The sequence below is a fragment of the Poecilia reticulata genome, linkage group LG11, assembly GCF_000633615.1.
Source record: "Poecilia reticulata strain Guanapo linkage group LG11, Guppy_female_1.0+MT, whole genome shotgun sequence".
Taxonomy (NCBI): Eukaryota; Metazoa; Chordata; class Actinopteri; order Cyprinodontiformes; family Poeciliidae; genus Poecilia; species Poecilia reticulata.
Window position 1 is genome coordinate 7585985 of NC_024341.1, and position 18600 is coordinate 7604584.

General features: G+C 37.7%; 2 protein-coding genes across 8 annotated transcripts in view; one reads left to right on the forward strand and one right to left on the reverse strand.

Moving 5' to 3' along the window:
* The window catches only part of dlgap3 (discs, large (Drosophila) homolog-associated protein 3), a 908365-nt gene that overhangs the window by 499583 nt on the left and 390182 nt on the right, over positions 1-18600 (reverse strand). The window lies entirely within an intron of this gene.
* gatad2b (GATA zinc finger domain containing 2B) overlaps positions 1-18600 on the forward strand; it is a 74759-nt gene that overhangs the window by 33731 nt on the left and 22428 nt on the right. For all 3 annotated transcript variants that reach the window (XM_008421569.2, XM_008421573.2, XM_008421572.2), the window contains exons 4-5: positions 2696-2827; positions 9274-9402. In XM_008421569.2, coding sequence (XP_008419791.1) covers positions 2696-2827; positions 9274-9402 — 261 coding nt within the window. The remainder of the gene's footprint in view (positions 1-2695; positions 2828-9273; positions 9403-18600) is intronic.

An 18600-nucleotide genomic window follows, 5' to 3' on the forward strand; every position in this document is an offset into this window, starting at 1 on the left:
GCAAATGTGATGACCCCACCGGACCATGCACAGAGTAAAACACTCAGATCAGGAGCAGAAAATTGTATGCAAAGTGTGTGGAAGAGAGGACATTCAAGCAATTTGTTTTACCACCTTGTGCTTGAATACCAGAAATACAGCTGACTACAAGCTCCAGTAACTACACTGAGAAGACAAAGAAGGATTTGACGCAGACATCATTACATTAAAGTTATTGTGTTTTTAGCTAGAAATATATTTTTCATTTATTTTTTTAACTTTGATTTAACCAGGTAGTCACCATTGAGATTATGCTCCTGCCTATTATTGCCAGGTCTCCCTTAAAATGATTTTTTAAGGGAGACCTGGCAATGATAGGCAACAACATAAAACAAAACGGTTTTATGTTGCTGTTACATAAAACCGTATGTTGCATGCGAACAGCATCCACAAAAACCAGTGTTAAACAAGTTTTTATGCATACATTCCACTCGATTAGTAAATAAATTTTTTTGTTTCTATTGAGTTATATATAAATTATATTGTGATGCATATTGTTACTGCCATCCATCACAATATATAATGTGATTTGAATTTTATGCCACATCACACATGCCTAGTGGGGATGTCAACACAAAGTTCATTTGATGTACATCGCAAAACATTGCCTTATTCATTATATCATCATCACTAATGTTTATTTAGAGAAACATAAACAACCCCTAGAATAGAATTTTTTTTTTACTTCTAGAAGTTTTAGTATGCCAATCAGTATTTATTTAGTTAATCACTTTATTATTGATGGTAAAGTCGAATTTAAAAGAGCCATGGTAAAAAAAAAATTCATTTAAAAAAATGTTTTAGTTGAAGTCTAAAATGTAATGACTGTTTGCTTCTGTAATTCCATAATCCAGTTTCCTGACGAGATGTTTTTTTATTATGTATTTATTTGTGTTTATGTATTATGTTTGACTGAGCTTATTGTGCTTTTCTGCAGTTACATATTGATGGCTGCAGTAGTTGGTCTTCACTAATTTCCTTGAAATTTGGTTATTTTTCTAAAATAATAAAACATATTTTTAGTTTCTTCATCTGCAAACCACTGGTCATATAATCCCCCAAAATTAATCTTTTTACAGCTTTTGTTCCCAAGTATAACTCCAAAAATAAGATTGTTAGAATAGTGACAGCTGGGAATACAATTTTATTTAGTGAGTATCAATTGAAATTTCAACATTTAACTGAAACACTTCAGATTCAGTAGCAATCTCTAATTGATGCATTCTGTCATGTGATTACTGAACAAAAAAGAATGAACTCAATGCACATTTTAGTGGTAGAATATATACAAAGGACTGTCACAATAACTTATTTTGCCAGGCTATTGATTGTCCCAGAAATGATTGTGATAAACGGTAATATTGTCAATTTGAGACCATTGTTAACTAATAGCATAAAAATTGTCTAACAATGCAAATACACCTTCTCATGGGTCAATAAACAAATTTCAAAAGAACATTTAGCACTGGACCTTTTAATTATAAAAAAAATTCGGAGGGAATTTGGGAGGTTTGCATTAGTCATTGTTCACATTCAGATCCTCCAGTTCATGGGAGAGGGGAAAAGCGGTCGCCACCCACAAGATGCCGCCCTGGGCGGTTGCCGATGTTGCTCATTCCAGAAACCACCACTGCACCTCCGTGACAATAGGATGGTCCCCAAGCAAGCAAACGGCATCTGTACATTTTAGGTGCAGATTTAGTTGCTACTGTTTTACAACACAGTGGCTCCACAGGTTCAGTGGTTCATCACAGTCATTCAGTTTGGATCCAAAGCCTCCAAGACTGCAGCTGTTGCGTTTGACTTTTAAACCTGCGTTTCTCCAGCTCACTCCTCCTCACTGGACTCTGTGGTAGCAGACCAGGAGCCCAGCAGGTAACTGAGATAATGGTAACATGGTGACAGGAGACACTGCTGCTCCATCTCCATTCATTTCTATGGAGTTTGTGCGCTGAGGCGACAGACAGACAAGCAAGTGAACAACACAAAAACTAGATTTATTATCATAACTGTTGTTACAATTATTATGAAAAAAGCAAAAACTATATGTAGTAGAGTAGTTGGTTTTCATCAAGCCAGAAATGAACTAAGTACATTATATTTTAATGAAACAAAATGTTCTGGTAGGGATCTGTAACTCATGGTATATTTGAAGCACAAAAGGAACCTGCATGTTTTCCCAGTTTGAAAAATTACCAAAAGAATTTAATACAAGGTCAATAAGTTTGGGTGCTGATTGTTTTCTAATATCTTAGTCTTGATAAATAAAATCATTAAAACCATATGTCTGCATCAACTAGATTGGCTGATGAATCACAATTGGGCCACTCTTGAAATGGGGCCCATATGCAGCACAAAATCATTCTGAAGACCGCAAATGGTCCCAGAATTGCACTTTGGACACTGTAGCTTTAAAACTTTTGAGTGTATAAAATATTCAGTGAAATTGCTTCTTTTTGTTCTGAATCTGTTTTTCCATAAACTGCATATAAACATTCTTCTTTCACCACTTACATGTTGCTCTGAAACATGGTTGGACCTTGGTGAGCCAATTCAACAAGTATCATTACAAAAGTTAATGGTTTTAGTTAAAAATCCATGACCGTAAAAGTCACTGTATAAAAGTAGTTACTGTGTATGTGTGCGTTTTCTCCAGGGAAAAACGGGAGAGGAGCGACAGCAGATGATCAAAGCTCTGAGGGAAGAGCTGCGCCTGGAAGAAGCCCGTCTCGTCTTGCTCAAGAAGCTTAGACAAAGCCAGATGCAGAAGGAGAACGTTGTGCAAAAGGTTAGTATTTTTTACTAATTTTTTACAGACCATATTTGTGTTAAAACAATTTGTTTATTGAAAATATCAATGCTGCTAAATTTGATTTAACGGTGTCGGCATACATAAATCAAACATTTGAAATTGTTTAACATTTAAATTTAAGATTTTAAGGAGCTGGCAAGTTTACTTTGAAGATTGTTCTTTGAACTTTTACATAGTTAAATTGTTTTGTTACCACACCGACAATCTGATGCTCTGAGTTTAATCTTTGAGTTTGAGCTCTGTTTGTTCACAAATACAAATTAGTAACCTGCAATTATAACTGATTGCTTTTTAAGTTGGCTGTTACGACTGGCTCAAAGTCATAACAAAACGGGAGACTATGCAGTGGTTAAAAGTGCATAAAAGGGAATATTTATTAACAAAAACAATAATGGATTGTGGATGTCAGTATCAGTAGTGCAATGCAAATGCTTGGATGTGTTGTATGAGTGCATCTGGAAGTGTTGGGATGCAAAAACAAACTCAAATGTGCAAAAGGAGGGAAGCTGAGGCTGAACGCAGAGCACCACAAGCGTCAAGAGCAGAGTGGATGCCAAAGGCGACCCAGAAGGTGGAGACGGCCAGGTTTAAATGCTCTGTGCTGCAAATTAATGAGTCAGCAGCACCTGTAAAGGGGAGGAGCACAAAGACGGACAACAAGACACCTGCAGCCCAGCCCATAAGGCCCAGGGCCGTAACTCTAAAACTACCCCCTTCTCCCATTTACTAGGACAGGGAGAACATTTACTAAATCCAAGGTGAAATGCTGTTAGTGGTGTTGATGTTCTTAGCAGGCCTCTAAGTCGATTTCTGCTCAAGGCCTCATACGACCGTGGACTGGGCCTGTATGAAGAGCTACATCCGCTGCACTGAGCATCTGTGCTGGATACAGAGGGATAAATGGGAGATTTAATTTATGTGCCTTTAGTAGAGCTTTCATTTTGTGTCTGAATTTTTAAAAAGCACCACAGAAACTGTTTTGGTTGCATGAGCTTTGTGGAAAGAGTTTTTAAGATCTCCGCGTGGCCGCTCACATTAATTCTGGCTGACTACGCAGACAAAGCATTTGATCATTTGATAGGGTTTGATGCTTAGTGTAACCGGAAAAATTGTAAAAAAGGAAAAAAATATATACATATATAATTTTATTCAATATTTCCAGTGTGATGCATGACTACGAGGCGAGCGCAAAAGCTCCTACACAGGCTGAACCACTGATGCACCGGCCGACCAGGACAACATACATACATTTTATCAGCACTGGGGCAGACACAGAGCCACATGCTGGGCAGCGTGTTGAGATGTAAATGCACACGCTGCATGTAATTCTTTGTTCAACTACAGGTTATATCATACAGCTGCACAAGCAGAGCTGCCGCTGTGGGTTTTAAACTTGACTCTTACCTTGATTAAAGAAACAGAAGTCCTCACAGGGGTTGATGTAAATATCCATACAGGTCAGCCTGTGTCCAGTTTGAGTGAAAGGAAGCCATCTGTGCTGAGGTAAACTTCAGACACCAAGCAGCGACAGAGTGCATGAACGGTGCATGAACCCACTATTTGGCCACCCCTAACCAGTGCTCACAAGCAGAAACCATTCCAGTGGGCCCAGACATAAATGAAGACTAATTTTCAAACAGTCTTATTCACTGATGAATGCTGTGCAACCCTGGATGGTCCAGATGGATGGAGTAGTGGATGGGTCGTTATGGTGGATAGCCATAACGACCCAAAAAGGCTGTGATGTCAGCAAGGAGGTGGTGGAGTCATGCTTTGGGCCAGAATCATGGGAAGAGAAGGTGTGAAAATGACCTCATCAAAGTCTACAGACTTTCTGACTGATCACTTTCTTTCATGGTACAAAAAGAAGAACCGTACCTTCCATAGCAAAATCAATTCCATGCATGACAATGCACCATCTCATGATGCAAGGAATACCTCTGTGTCATTGGCTGCTATGGGCATAAAAGAGAGAAAGTCATGGTGTGACCACCTGCCTCCCCTGACCTCAACCCTTCTGAGAATCATTGGAGTATCCTCAAGCAAAAGATCTATGAGGGTGGGAAGCTATTCTGACATCCCGCAAAGAAATTCTAGTAGAAACTACCCACCAACGCACAAGTTCAATAGATGCAAGAATTGTGAACGTTTTTGTATATTAACATGTAACTTGGTCTGTTAACATGTTTTTGATTGAAATATTTTTTGATTTTAGAAAAGGTCACTACTTAATGCTGCCCATTTGAAGAATTACCATTTGTAGTTCTTTATAACCCATAAAATGTTTTGAAAATCTGCTGTTAATAATAATTTGGAACAGCCCATTTTGAGTTAAAAAATTTTAAATACTGTTCTCATTGAGAGGTTTAAGTAAAATTTGATCTGATCAAATTGGATCAGATGCTATATTATATTATATTAATGTTATATTGGAGTATACCCCAATAGTTCATAACTTGAAAATTATGCTAACTATTATTTGTCAAAAAGGCTGTGACCATCAGAGAAAACATCACTTGCATAATAATTTGGAACACGGTATATAAACCTATCTTTTAGGAATAATTCTGCTCCATCAGTGAAGCGCTCTGTGAAACAGATGCTTGCAGTCCGGCTTATTTAGAAAATAAATAAATTTTTATTAATGTTGTTTTTCAAAAAACCAAAAACAAATGCTTAGCCTGGCGGCCCGCCATTCTTATAACACATTGGGGAAATCCTGATAAAATATACAATGCATTGTACATACTGTAGTTTGAATGGCTTTGAGGTTCTACTACAATCCTCCCAAAAATGTGAGGAAAGGAGGAGCTTTAGACACAGTGAAAATAATAATATATTGTATGTGTATTTCATTGACACTTGCCATTGTAGATTAGGCATCCAGAAGTTAACACATACATTATTCAGCAAACCCAACATTTTGACATTACTACATTACTATTAGGGTTGCCATTAGCAAGAACCCAAAATACAAGTCATGTTTGTTGATTAATACTTTGTACAACATAATTCTATCCACTCACTATTTAGCCGTCTTCTTGGAAGATCTTCAATGTAAGAAAGTGAGAAAATGTGTCCAAAATGTGTATCCATTACTGGATTCTGTTTTGTTGTTCTTTGAATGTTGGAGGTTTAAAAGTTTAAAATTAATAAATTCTTAGAGACCAGATATGTGAAAACATTGAAGGTTTGATCGAAACTAGAGCTACTTGGATTAGAAAGAATACTTTATTCATTTTCAATATAACTTGAACATCAGATGAGTCGTTGAAATCAATAGATCAGTTCAACTCTAAGAACATCAGCTAAATTTTTTTTAGTAGTAAATGTTTTAGCGCATTGGACACGTGATCCCTGCTTCAGAAAGGTGGAGGTCTCTGGATGTCCTGAAGGTAAAAACCGACTGGCAGTCAGGAAGATGGACATGATGAGATGAGACATCTTACAACTCAGAGGACTGCAAGGATAATTACACTGATGGTCTGCGGTGACAGTTTACAAACATCTGAAAGCCCATTGGAATATATTATGAATGTGTGGTGCCAACATATGACAATTTTGATACTTAAGTTATTTGCAAAACCCTGTCTAAAAATAGTGCATGTATATTCAGCACTACAAGTTTTATAGCAGTTGTAATACAAAAATTGACGTTAGCCTTTTCTGCAACGTCTGGGCCACCTGATTTCTTCCAGCTGCAAGGCGGATTTCAGCTGTCCTTCACATTCGCAGCATTCCTCACACTGTGCCTTTTTTTTTATAAATCTCAAAAAAAATCACAATCAGCCTATAAAAAATACCTCAGCTCTCTCTGTCTAGGAAAAATAACTTGCGTTTGGTCGCACATTAATGTAGCACAGCACATGGTGCCTGGAGGTGGGGCTCTATAACACCCACCGCCAGGAGGCGTTGCCTCTCTACAAACCAAGCCAGGTCTGTGGAAACGTGACTCTTCGTAGTAGAGCCGAGCTGGGCCAAGTAGAGCAGGGCTGCTGCAGTAGATCTGAGCTAGTGGAAAAGGGGCAATAGATCCAGGTGATTGAGGCCTTCACCTGTGTCTTCTGGAGTTTCTGACAAAGCAAATCAAGCTGAATTGTGCTAACTGCACTGGAGAAATCAAAAGAACATGATCCTCACATTGCTTCCTACTTTGTCCAGATGTAGGTTTGTTGAAGCAGGTGTATGATGGCGTCTTCAACTCCAGCTTCCCACCGGTCATATGTGTTTATCTGCTTAATCAGGTGAGCTAACAATGTCCACAACCTTTATGAGGTGAGATGTCAGGGCAACAGGTATAGTCATTGATGACTGATGGGTGAGTTTTCTTCGGTATGGAAACCAAGCAGGGTGTCTTCAACAACTATGGAACCCTCTCTGCAGTCAAGCTAAGGTTGAAGAGATGTTGCAGAATCTCACAGAGCTGCTTTGGAGCTTGAGGCCTTGAGGACTCTGGGACTGACACCATCTGGACCTGCAGCCTTGTTCCGGTGCCTTTTCACCTGACTTCTAGATACAGAAAAGTGGGAGGCAGAGGCTGAGGGATGAACAGCATCTCCCGATTTGGTTGAAGACGGATATTGTTCCTCTACAGTTTATTCTCCAGCTTCTTCTTGTACTTGTACTTCTCCTTTCTGTCTGTAATTTTGACTTTGAGCTGCTTCTGTATACTCCTCAATTACTCCCTGTCTCATTCCCTAAAGGCTCTTTTTTTCTTGCTTAACAGTTCCGTTAGTTCACTGGTGACCCAGTGTTTGTTATTCTGGAAGCATCTCGCTGTTTTGGTGGGGATTGTGCTGTCCACACAAAAGTTTATGTAGTCAGTCATACATTCAGTCATGGCATTGATGTAATTTCTATGGGGCTGGCAAAAGGCAATCTCACCATGTTGTGACAGCAATCTTATGAGACAGATAATCTGTGAAAAGATCAATATTCTCTACCTCATCCCTGTGCTGCTATTTAGGTTTCAAGAAATGCACAGCCAGTGAGAGCCAGAAGGAGTGTCTTAGCACTGTCAATCAAGCTCATGTACTTGCTGAGCAAACGGCACATAAACAACTCACCGATACAGGAAAACCATTTGTCTGCCGTCATCGGTGGCCATGATAGCGATGACAGCCACCATCAGGTGGGCTGTGCCCCTTTAAGAAGGGTGCTTTATGAAGGGCTGTGCTAGTTACAGCTTAGCATAAAGCAAGGAGGAGTATTGCGAGGGGGAATGATTGGTAGAAATGTGAAAAGCGGTCCAAAGACCATCTGCTCAGGCCATACCGCCCCACAGAATCCAAAACCAGAGCGGTCACTGCTCGTTCAGACCCAGAGGTGAGTAGGTGTCTAATGTGGACATCCAAACAAAGGCCGCTTTGGTCCTCTGGTCCATGGTCCAAGACGGATTGTGTTCTAGGACCGCTCAGACTCTTGGTTCTGAATATCACTGGAAAAGACAGAGGAGCTCGATATATATATATATATATATATATATTTTTTTCCATTGGTGTTGTGCTGTCCCGACATAATCATAGTTTCAACAAATATGAAAAGATATTTTATAAAAGTTACATACTGCAGCTTTAATAGCTTTCATCTGCAGTTTATTTATTGTCCTCACATTCAATAGCAATTTTATGTACCATGCCAAAAGATTTCCGGTCTTCTCTTCCTGCAGATACCAATAGTATTTTAATACTACTTGTAACAGTGTAAACATAACTGACATGATAATGTATCATGTCCAAAAAAAGTTCTCATGGCACAACTTACCCCATGTATGGAGTAGGAGTAAGGTGTGGGGTAAACTGAGCCACATAGCTTAAAACATATACTCTATCCTCCCCCCTAAGTTGACTCCATCCCTCACTCACCTCCTCCTAAACAAAAGTCAATTGTTCCCATCAAACACATTATTTATACACAATACATTGGATTCAATAACTTTCTTTAGAGGCTCAGCAGTAGTTCAGCTGCACCAAACATGAGTCCAATTTAGAGATAATACTCGGCTGAGAATTTTTTTTAGTGAAGTAGTTATAAAGGTAAAGCTGAGGTAGTTTTTTCTCAGCTTCCTCGCTGATGAGGGCATATGGAAAAACCTGGATGTGACATCAAGGAATGAAAGTGTTCCGCAGTCTCCAGGGGGTAGGCATAGGCAGCTTTAACAGGAATTTTCTTGATGCAATGGTCCTCTAACTGTTTATAGGCGTCACTCTGCTCAATGCACACACGGCCAGGGCCAGAATACAATAGGGCCAGGCCGGGCCCCACAGTGCAAAAAACCTACGACATTCTTTTCAGCTTGTAGTAAATGCATGCATTCTATGAAGCCATGTAGGAAGAAAAACATATTGTATAAATTTCATGTGTATAAAAAGACTTACAGCTCACTTATTACAACCTGAATGTAGATTGCTATTTGTGTGCAGGTCCCAGCGGTCCAGAGCTCTGCGTCCTCTATTCAGCCTCCTCCCATTCACAGCTCTTCAGGTATCGGAAAGTTGCCTGTGAGGCCAGGCTTGCACAACACTGAGCCTCAAAATCTCCGAACTGCACAGGTATTTCAATGTGTTTTTATATAATGGACAAAGTTAAGAAAATTGTGTCCAGTGTTGAGGATTTGGGTTGAAGTACATTTTACAGAATATCTCTATCTCTTCATTTAGACTTATTGTCACATACATTTACAGCCCTGAAAATGTCAATCCCCTGTTCCTATTTCCTCCAATCTCTTACAAATCTCAATGTAAGCTCAATGAACCCCCTGACCCCCACGGATGAGACGCACTACTGGAAGCTTTTAGAATTTTTAAAAGGTATAAAATATGCATTGAGATTTTAAGAATATTTTAAACCATATGGTTTGTGTATCAATAATATGCAACATAACCAAACCAGATGACAGCCTTCTCTGGGCTGGTTATAGCATTTTGTAAACTTTGTAAAATACTAAACTATAACATCCTAAACATCATTTTGAAAATGCATTGAATTACTATAACTCAAACATACATTTGACATAATGTTTTCTACATTTCTGTTATAAAATGTAGAAAACACAAATTTATTGTAAAAATTTTAGAAATTGTAAAATGAATAGTTTGATATTGCTAGCAGTCAATTAACATAAGATTGACAGTACTAGTAGGCCAAATTGTGCAGCTCTACGATGTGAAACAGTCAACCAGACTGCAGAAATAATTTTTTAGAGAATAGAATGCTGGTATGATATTTTGGTTTGATACAATTAGACCCGAGCAGTGAAACGCTGCAAAAGCCTATTATAATCCCAAGATTTTTTTTTTTGTTGTAGACATTATTATTTTTCCATCTTTTTACATGTCTTTTTGTAGGCCTTAACGTATTCAAAAACTCACCAAACTTTGCCCAATATTGTCCCCATTGTGAAATTTTTGGATTCCAGTTCAATCAAAAGTGGGTGCGGCCAAACTGCTCAACATCGCCCCCTAACGGGAGATAGGGCAAACTGTACATTGTGAAGATCTGAAATTCGGTACGTAGGTCGCTCACCTCAAGTGAAGAAAAAGTCTCCTGGAGGTTTGCCGTAAAATGGACAGGGAGGCAGCCATTTTGTGTCAAAGGACAAATTTTGGCCATTTGGACATTTACACACCTTGAACTTTAACAAACTCTTCCTAGGAATTTTGAGCTATCAACTTTATTTTTGGTTAAGGGATGCAGTTTAAGGGATGGGGCGTTAAAAGTTATCAAAATCGTGAGTTTTAGAGCATGTTTAGGTGACAAGTGGCAAACTCACCAAAGCAAAGAAAGCGCTATAGCTTTCACATAAAATGTTCAATTGGCACCAAACTTGGTATGAGTGATGCATGTTGGATGTTGGCATATTCTGATGTCATCTAAGCCCCACCCCTTCAAAACACGAAATGACTTTTTTTTTACTTGGAAAGTTCCAGAGATGGAGCTTTCCAAGAAATGGAGCTTGTGTCATCTTCTGACACAAGATAATCTTGTCGGAAGACGAATAACCAAAGGTCGGACCAAGTCAGTGTTTTGCGAGTCTCAAGTAAGTCTCAAATCTTTATCCTTATGTCCCGAGTCAAGTCTCAAGTAAAGACGGTCAAGTCAAGTCTCAAGTCATGACAGGCAAAAGTCGATGTGTTTGAAAGACCGGATTTATATAGCATGACAAAACATTGCATACAATGAAAGCTAAGCTGCATCAGCAACGTAGTCTGGAGTACACTTGCTAATAACAGGAAGTTAGCTGAAGTCAACTATCTCATAGCAAAAGAAAAGTACCACCTACCGTTCTTTGTGCAACTTCAAATGTCGAACAAAGTTGGAAGTTGTTGCAACTCCATCTGAGATCTTCTTGCAGGTTTTGCATGTTGCACGCTGTTTTTGATGCATACTTCAGAATTAATGTACCTAAAAGAAATTATTTCCGGGAGCACATCTGCTTTTAGTGTTTTTTCATCTCTTGTTTTTTTTTCCCTCCCGTTTAAATTTTTTTTTAAATTTTTTTATTGGTTGTGCTGCATCTTACACACACATTCTGGTGGAGTGTGGAAAAATAGAGGGACGGTCTGTTTACACGGGATGAGTGAAACAAATTAATGGGGCTCACTTTTTAAATATGTGTTTTAAGCTATAGATTTTTGGTAGAATATCAAGTCTTTTCAAGTAAACAGGTTCAAGTCCAAGTGTTGAACCTGTTCAGAAGTTAATTTCAAGACTGAAAATTTTTTCAAGTCTTAATATTAATGACTCAAGCCCAAGTCATGTGACTTGAGTCCCACCTCTGCAGATAACAAGTTGGTCTTACTTGCTTTAAAGTACAGTACAAAGAGTTTTTGCTGGAGGCCGTGGGCATGGCGAAGTCACAGGTCACGCCCGTTGCCATACGTTGGCTCTAAATTCCACATATTTCAGCCGAGTTGTACAAAACTCAGTGATCGGTCTTAATCCACCCACAACAGGAATGCAGTCCAAGATTTGGTAGCCGTGGCCTAATTCCCCCACAGCACCCCCTAGAATACTTTAAATAATCACCCCCAACCAAACTTTGATTGACTATCATGAAATTCAGCATGTGTATTTTGACAGAACCTTAAAAAAAAAGTCTGTTGGAGCCATGAAGTTGGCCATTTTGGATCAAAGCCGCTATTTTGTGGGTTTGATCCAAAATAGTGGATCAAAACCACTATTTTGGCTTTGGATCATGACCGGTGGCTGACACCTGTCATGAATATGAATAAATCTTCATGAATATTTGACTGTTGTCATAAAGTGTCATTCGGTAAATCATGACACCTTTAATGCACAGTTGTATGTGAGCGAACTCCTCCTACAGCTTTTGACATACAGAGTTCATAATCACTCAGCATAGTCTTTTGAGGCTTTGGAGGTTAATAGTTATCAATATCTTTTTCCTACATCAAAGCATTTGGATGTGGCCAACTTCAAAATCTGACCATTAGCCGTAAAGCATCAAGGTGGAATAACTTCCACACACTCAGTTGCATCAAACTTTCTTTGTGTAGACCAAATATCATCATATGTACCTGGTAAATTGGTGACATCACCAATTTGCCATGTAAATTAATTATATTGATTATATCTAATTTTATGCCCACCATACATCTGTCATATAGTAAGATATGACAGTATGTTAGGCCCTGCTTCTTGCAATGTATTGTAGTGGGCAAAGAGATAGTGCAGTGTTTCCCAACCCTGGTCCTCAAGGCACACTGCCCTGCATATTTTAGGTGTTTCTTTGCTTCAGCACAGGTGATTTCAATTAGCAGGTCTTTGCTGACCTGCAATCAGCTGAATGAGGTGCATTAAAGCAGGGAAACTTCTAAAACATGCAGGGCAGTGTGCCTTGAGGACCAGGGTTGGGAAAGACAAGTCATGACACGGTTTTTCATGCGTCTTTCAGATAACATTGTGTTAAACTTCAAGGTGTAAACCTTGTTACTATTTATGTAAACACCTAATTCTCCAGATTGTATTTTTGCTTGATAGCAGCATTACCATCAAGACCACAGTACTGTTTAACATTTTTAAGTCTGCAATCCTACAGTTGAGCATTAGCTCTGAGCTTCCCGAACTCAAGACAGTGTTGTCAGTCAAAGTACACAACTGCTAGCTACAAGGCGCTAGCTAATGGTGCTGAGAGTGGCGAGGCCGGGTCCTTTGAAAGCTGTAGCCACTGAATTGAGAAGCAACCTTTGAAATCAAGTTTCCGCTATTTCTGCACATTCAGAAAGAATCCCAGGTAAGCATCTTTCACAGTTTAAATTGAAGCTAGCTAACTTTTATCAACTGATAAAAAGAAAATATTTCCCTTTAATTCCTCTGAGTCATGCTATTAATTTACATGCTTCGCAGCTGTTGGGGAAAAAAAAATGTTGGTAACACTTTGACGGGGTGTGAATAAGACTGACATGACACTGTCATAAACATGACATAACACTTGTCATGAATATGAATAAGTCTTCATGAATATTTGACTGTTGTCATAAAGTGTCATTCGGTAAATCATGACACCTTTAATACAAAGCTATTATTCAAAATGTCTTTGTTCTGACAACTTGACAATAACTGAGACAAAATTGTCTTATGACAACTTGACATTAACCAAGAATCATCATGTCATAAATATGTCATAATAGTAGTCATGTCATTAAGTGTCATACAGTGTCATTAATATTAACTCTTACCTCAATTAAAGTGAAACAAGTAGCAACAGTTATAAAGATGTCATTAATTGTCATTACAGTATCAAGTGCTATATTAACATAGTCATTAATCTTAAGTGTTACCTCAAGTGAAGTGGAAAACACTGAACTACGTATAACTACCATCATAACTGTATAACAAACCCTTTGTACATTTTGCTAAAACAAAGGATTACTTGTTGTTCTATCAGAGGGGTTAACTTCTGGTCAGTATATTGTAACTCTGAAATACTGATATTTTACAGTTTTTTTCAGTTGCTTGGGTGCATTTCTCAGAGCATAAATTAAATTCTCAAAACTACTTGTTCAATTTTCGAATCATTGTGTCAATTGTTCACATCAAAAAAGCAGTTTGTCATTCCTTTGAGCAAGTTCAGTCGTCTTAAGTGAGGAGCTAGTTGTGGCTCTGCAACGAAAGCAAAACAAGCTCCAGTAAGTAAATACTTAAAACAAAATACATGCAACACCTTTTTTTACTTCCATTTCTCAATGGAATGAAATAAATTAACAATGAAAATAATTTAATTATTTCAGCTGAATCATGATAAACTGCTTTGTTATGCCCTGAAATCAAAACTAGCAAAACTAACAACATTGCTTTCATAGACTTGAGTTGTTTTTTTTATCGGTGGTGGCAAATATTTCAACCCCAACCCCTCCCCCAAAATTGCATTTAACAAATCTTCCTGTTTATTGTGCCCCCAATAATAAAAGGGAATTTCATCTTCATTCCTTAACCATTGAGGAATTTTTCTCAGCATGGCGATTGAAAGTATAGTATAATGTAATTCCTACAACACTCCATGTACAATTTTCCATAAGGAGAGATTGTCCTTATGTTTCCAGTTTAATTTTAAAAAAAATTCTGCATTTCTGTTGTGGAAATTTTCTTTAACAAAGAGTTAGTGAGGGAAAAACTGTTACAAAAACCAGAGAACCAGAGGAAGAACATATATTCTTACTCAGTATTTATCCGAAGGCTTTACAGGGTTTGAAGACTCTGCTCACTGAACACAGTCAGGAGAAAGAGGCCCTAGCGGAACACACCATACAGTTTTATAGGAAGAGTTTCATTCCATTCACAGTTTGAATGGAATGGTTACAAACAGATGGAAGGCATACGCATCTTCTTTCACAAGAAACAATCATTCAAGGACGTCATGAGGGTACAAGCAAAGAAACAATTTAATAACTTTATTGTAATACAGAGGTCAGAGAACCGGTTTCAGAAGACTTTCCCATGAGCATGTGCATTACACAAGAATCATTATACTATTATGCATTGTTTTATTCATAATCATAGTAACCTTAAAATTTTCCACTACACTGTCTTTTCCTTTCTGAATCACCATGGTGTAGTCTGTCAACAAATTACATTAAAAGTATAAATGTGAATTTTGTCAAGTCTCTTGGCATTGATCTCCAACAATTATAATTTACAGTTCTTGTCATCAAAGGTTTAGGCATAGTCCACAATAGAATAGCTCTCCAGACTACACTGTTGTATTGAAAACATGTCTAGTCAATTTAACTATCTTATCCAAACACAATGTGCCTCAGAACCTATTATTCATAGGCACTGATGCAGATATTTAATTTTGAGAGATGAACTAAGGATTTTTACAAAGAAATTTGCTTTTGCAAGCAAACAAATGCTGTTTTGCTGTTTGTATAAATTGTTCTGAGAAGTGCACTTACTGGTTTGCAAATGTCAAATACACCACACTGACTGAGAAAAACTGTAACAGCATACATTTTTTAAATATCTCTTTGCCTGTATGAAAAGTGTAAACATTTAGGTTTTCATTTCCGTAACTTTTCAGGAATTGGAATTCATATAAATGGCTGAAGACAACTTATTGGCCTTCATGACACCCAGACAAATGGTGAGTATCTATTTCATGAAATGCTTGAAACAGATTTGGTTTATAAGTTTTAAATTTGATTTGTGTATTGAAATTTGGATTTAAAATTAACGTGTTACAAGGGTTCTCTGTTTTTGGGGACATAAATTTGCAAAAAGAAGGAAAGACCAAAGAAACAATAAATACCTATATATTTCTCATTTTAATTGTAAGTAGTTCTTTAAATGTCCTGTGAGATGATATATTTACCCATTTATCCATAATAACTGGAACTTTCAATATCCAGCAAGTTATTTTTGCAATTTACCGTCTATTAAATGAGTGCCTCACAGATTAATTTCACTCTCTGCAGCTGCAGCTGTGAAATTGCCGTATTAACTTGATATTGGCTAGAAAGTGCAATGTCTCCCCTTTCAGAAACCATTGGAATTTTTCAGATAGCGCCAAGTGTGGCGAAATTACGGTACTGCAAATTTGGCTGTGTCGTCAGCGACACTTTCCGGTTTAGAAGGGTTAGAAGAATTTTGACTTCATCATGGACACCTGCAAAATACACCTTAAAATTGGCTCTTTGAGAACCTCCCAGTTTTTCCAACTCTCTACCTTTTGCTCGTCACCACAACAGTGCCTCTCCTTGCTGCCCATTAATGGCATTTATAGCTGTTCTTTGGAGCTGCAGTACCAGCAGACATGCAGTACTAGCATGTCTGCTGAGTTTGATTGCAATCACATTGAGTTTGATTGCTGCTGCCTTGTGTAAAGCTTTGTGTAAATGGGCGGCGCGTTTCATGAGGAAGCATTTAGGCACCACTGATTGGCTGACATGGGAGATCAAAAAATCCCTAAAGCATGTTTTGATGAGGGAATGACTTCTTGTGAAAATGGAATTATAAGATATAAAGCTCAAACCTAAACAATTGATTGCGATATACACACCAAATAAGGGCTGTTTTAAATAAACAACCCTTTGTTTCTGAATTTTTGGGGGATTTTTTTAAATTTTTGGACAGTGGTATTAGACCAGAGTCTTTCCACATTGAGTTTGTCTTGTGTCAATTATTCTGAATGAGTGCTCCTAAAAGTAAAAAGTTGTAAAGAGAAACATTTTTTTCCCAAATGGGAGGATGGAAGTCCTGTTTTCCAGGGAATTCAAGGAAATTCATTTTCAGGCTTTGTTTTTACTGTAGAACCCTGTCAGTGTGTAATTCAAAAAGGGTGAAACAAACACAAACGAATGCTGAGTTCGTTATAAGAACGTCTTATAAACATAAGACGTTCATGTAGTGCAGTGTTTCTCAACCCAGGTCCTCACGTCCCCCTGCCCTGCATGTTTTAGGTGTTTCCCTTCTGCCACACACCTGAATAGTATCTGTTTGATTAACAGGCTTCTGCAGTACTTGATGGTCATGCAATCATTTGAATCAGCTGTTCTGGAATAGAGGCACATCTAAAACATGCAGAGCAGGGGGACGGTGAGGACCAGAGTTGAGAAACGCTGATGTAGTGCATCATTCTAATTTTTGCTATGTTTCTGTTTTTCAACTGCAGAGGATCTTGCGATGAACACCTGACTGACAACATATGAGACTTGAGCTTAACTGGTGGTTTGGAAGATAATGTCTGGGTTTTTTTCAGATCTCAGTAGTGCCATGTGCGGATACCAGACAGGAAATTGAATCAGTTCTGTTTTTAACTGAATGTTTAAGTAGAAATTGTTTCTTTAAGTGTATTAGTCATAGCCTGTATTTTTGTTTACTTTGGACTTATTTCCTTTATAATTTCCCATTTTGAAATGCTGACAAACTACATTCCCTTTTGTGCTGTATTTTTAATAGTAAAATTGTGGCATCTATAGCTGCCGGTAATTTACCATAGAGTTAATTTTTACAATAAAATGTCATCGTGTATTATGCAGTTTTGCCATGTTTTTACTGATGTACATTAATTATGTTTATGGTATATCTGTTTTTATAGTAATTTTCTATCAACAGTTTCAGTTTTATTCAGTTTATTCACTCAGTTAAAAAAAATTCCATGATAAACTTAACACATTGTCTTACTACATTTGACTCAGAACATGACTGTAAAATAATAATAATAATAATAATAATAATAATTCCATACATTTTAATATACTAATATTAAAAACACATCAAAAGCACATCATTCATTCCACATACCATCCATATACGACACAAATTTTTACCTCTGAACAATCAGATACAGATCCTACAAGTGATCTCAGGTATATAAACAGCAGTTTATTTGCTTTTTAAAAGTGGAATTGAAACAACCTTTTTAAGTTCTCATCGAGCTTGTTCCAAACCTGTAGGCTCCTCCAAGCAAAAGTTTGCAAAATGCAAAATATTATATTTTAATGCTTCTTTCAGTACAGCCGTATTTAACACAGTAATATTCTGGCAATCACAACTAACAGTAATTTGCCGCAAAATGCTTATACAATAAAATACCGTAATGTATCATTCAGTTCTGCTCTTTACGTTTATGGTATATATCCATTATTTTTTATAGTAATTTTCTGTAAATAGTTTAATTGGACAAACTCCCAGAAAACTGTTAAACAGCTGAAACACTGAGTTATTTTAAGTCAAGATTAAAAACCCACCTCTTTAGAATTGCTTTCAAACCATTATAAATGTATTTGATGTGTATGATTTAAGAGATGACACTCATCAAAACGTAATGTTTGGTCAATTGTTGACTGTGTAGTGTTTTTTTGGTAACACTTTATTTGAGGGGTTGTGAATAAATGACACAGGTGACATTACACCTGTGTTACGACCAGTCTAGGCATGGCCAGATTGCAACGTGAAGGATCTCTTCTGATCTCAACAACCGATAAACACGAGGTTGAACAATTTATAATGTAGGGTTTCCCCCAGTGTATTATAAGCGGCCCGCCATGCTTTACTAGCCCCGCCGCCAGGCTAAGCGTTGCTTGTTTACGTTTCTAGGAAAATAAAAAAATAAAAAAACTTTTATTTTTTTTTTAAAGCCGGGCTGCAAGCGTCACTTTTGCTCTTAACATTTCACTAGCAGAGCAGATTTATTCCTAAATGATAGGTTTATAGTTTATGCATTTAAAGCCGACAGCACGCAGTCTAACCACACAGCTGGCGCCTCCGCGCTTTACCTCAGCGGGATC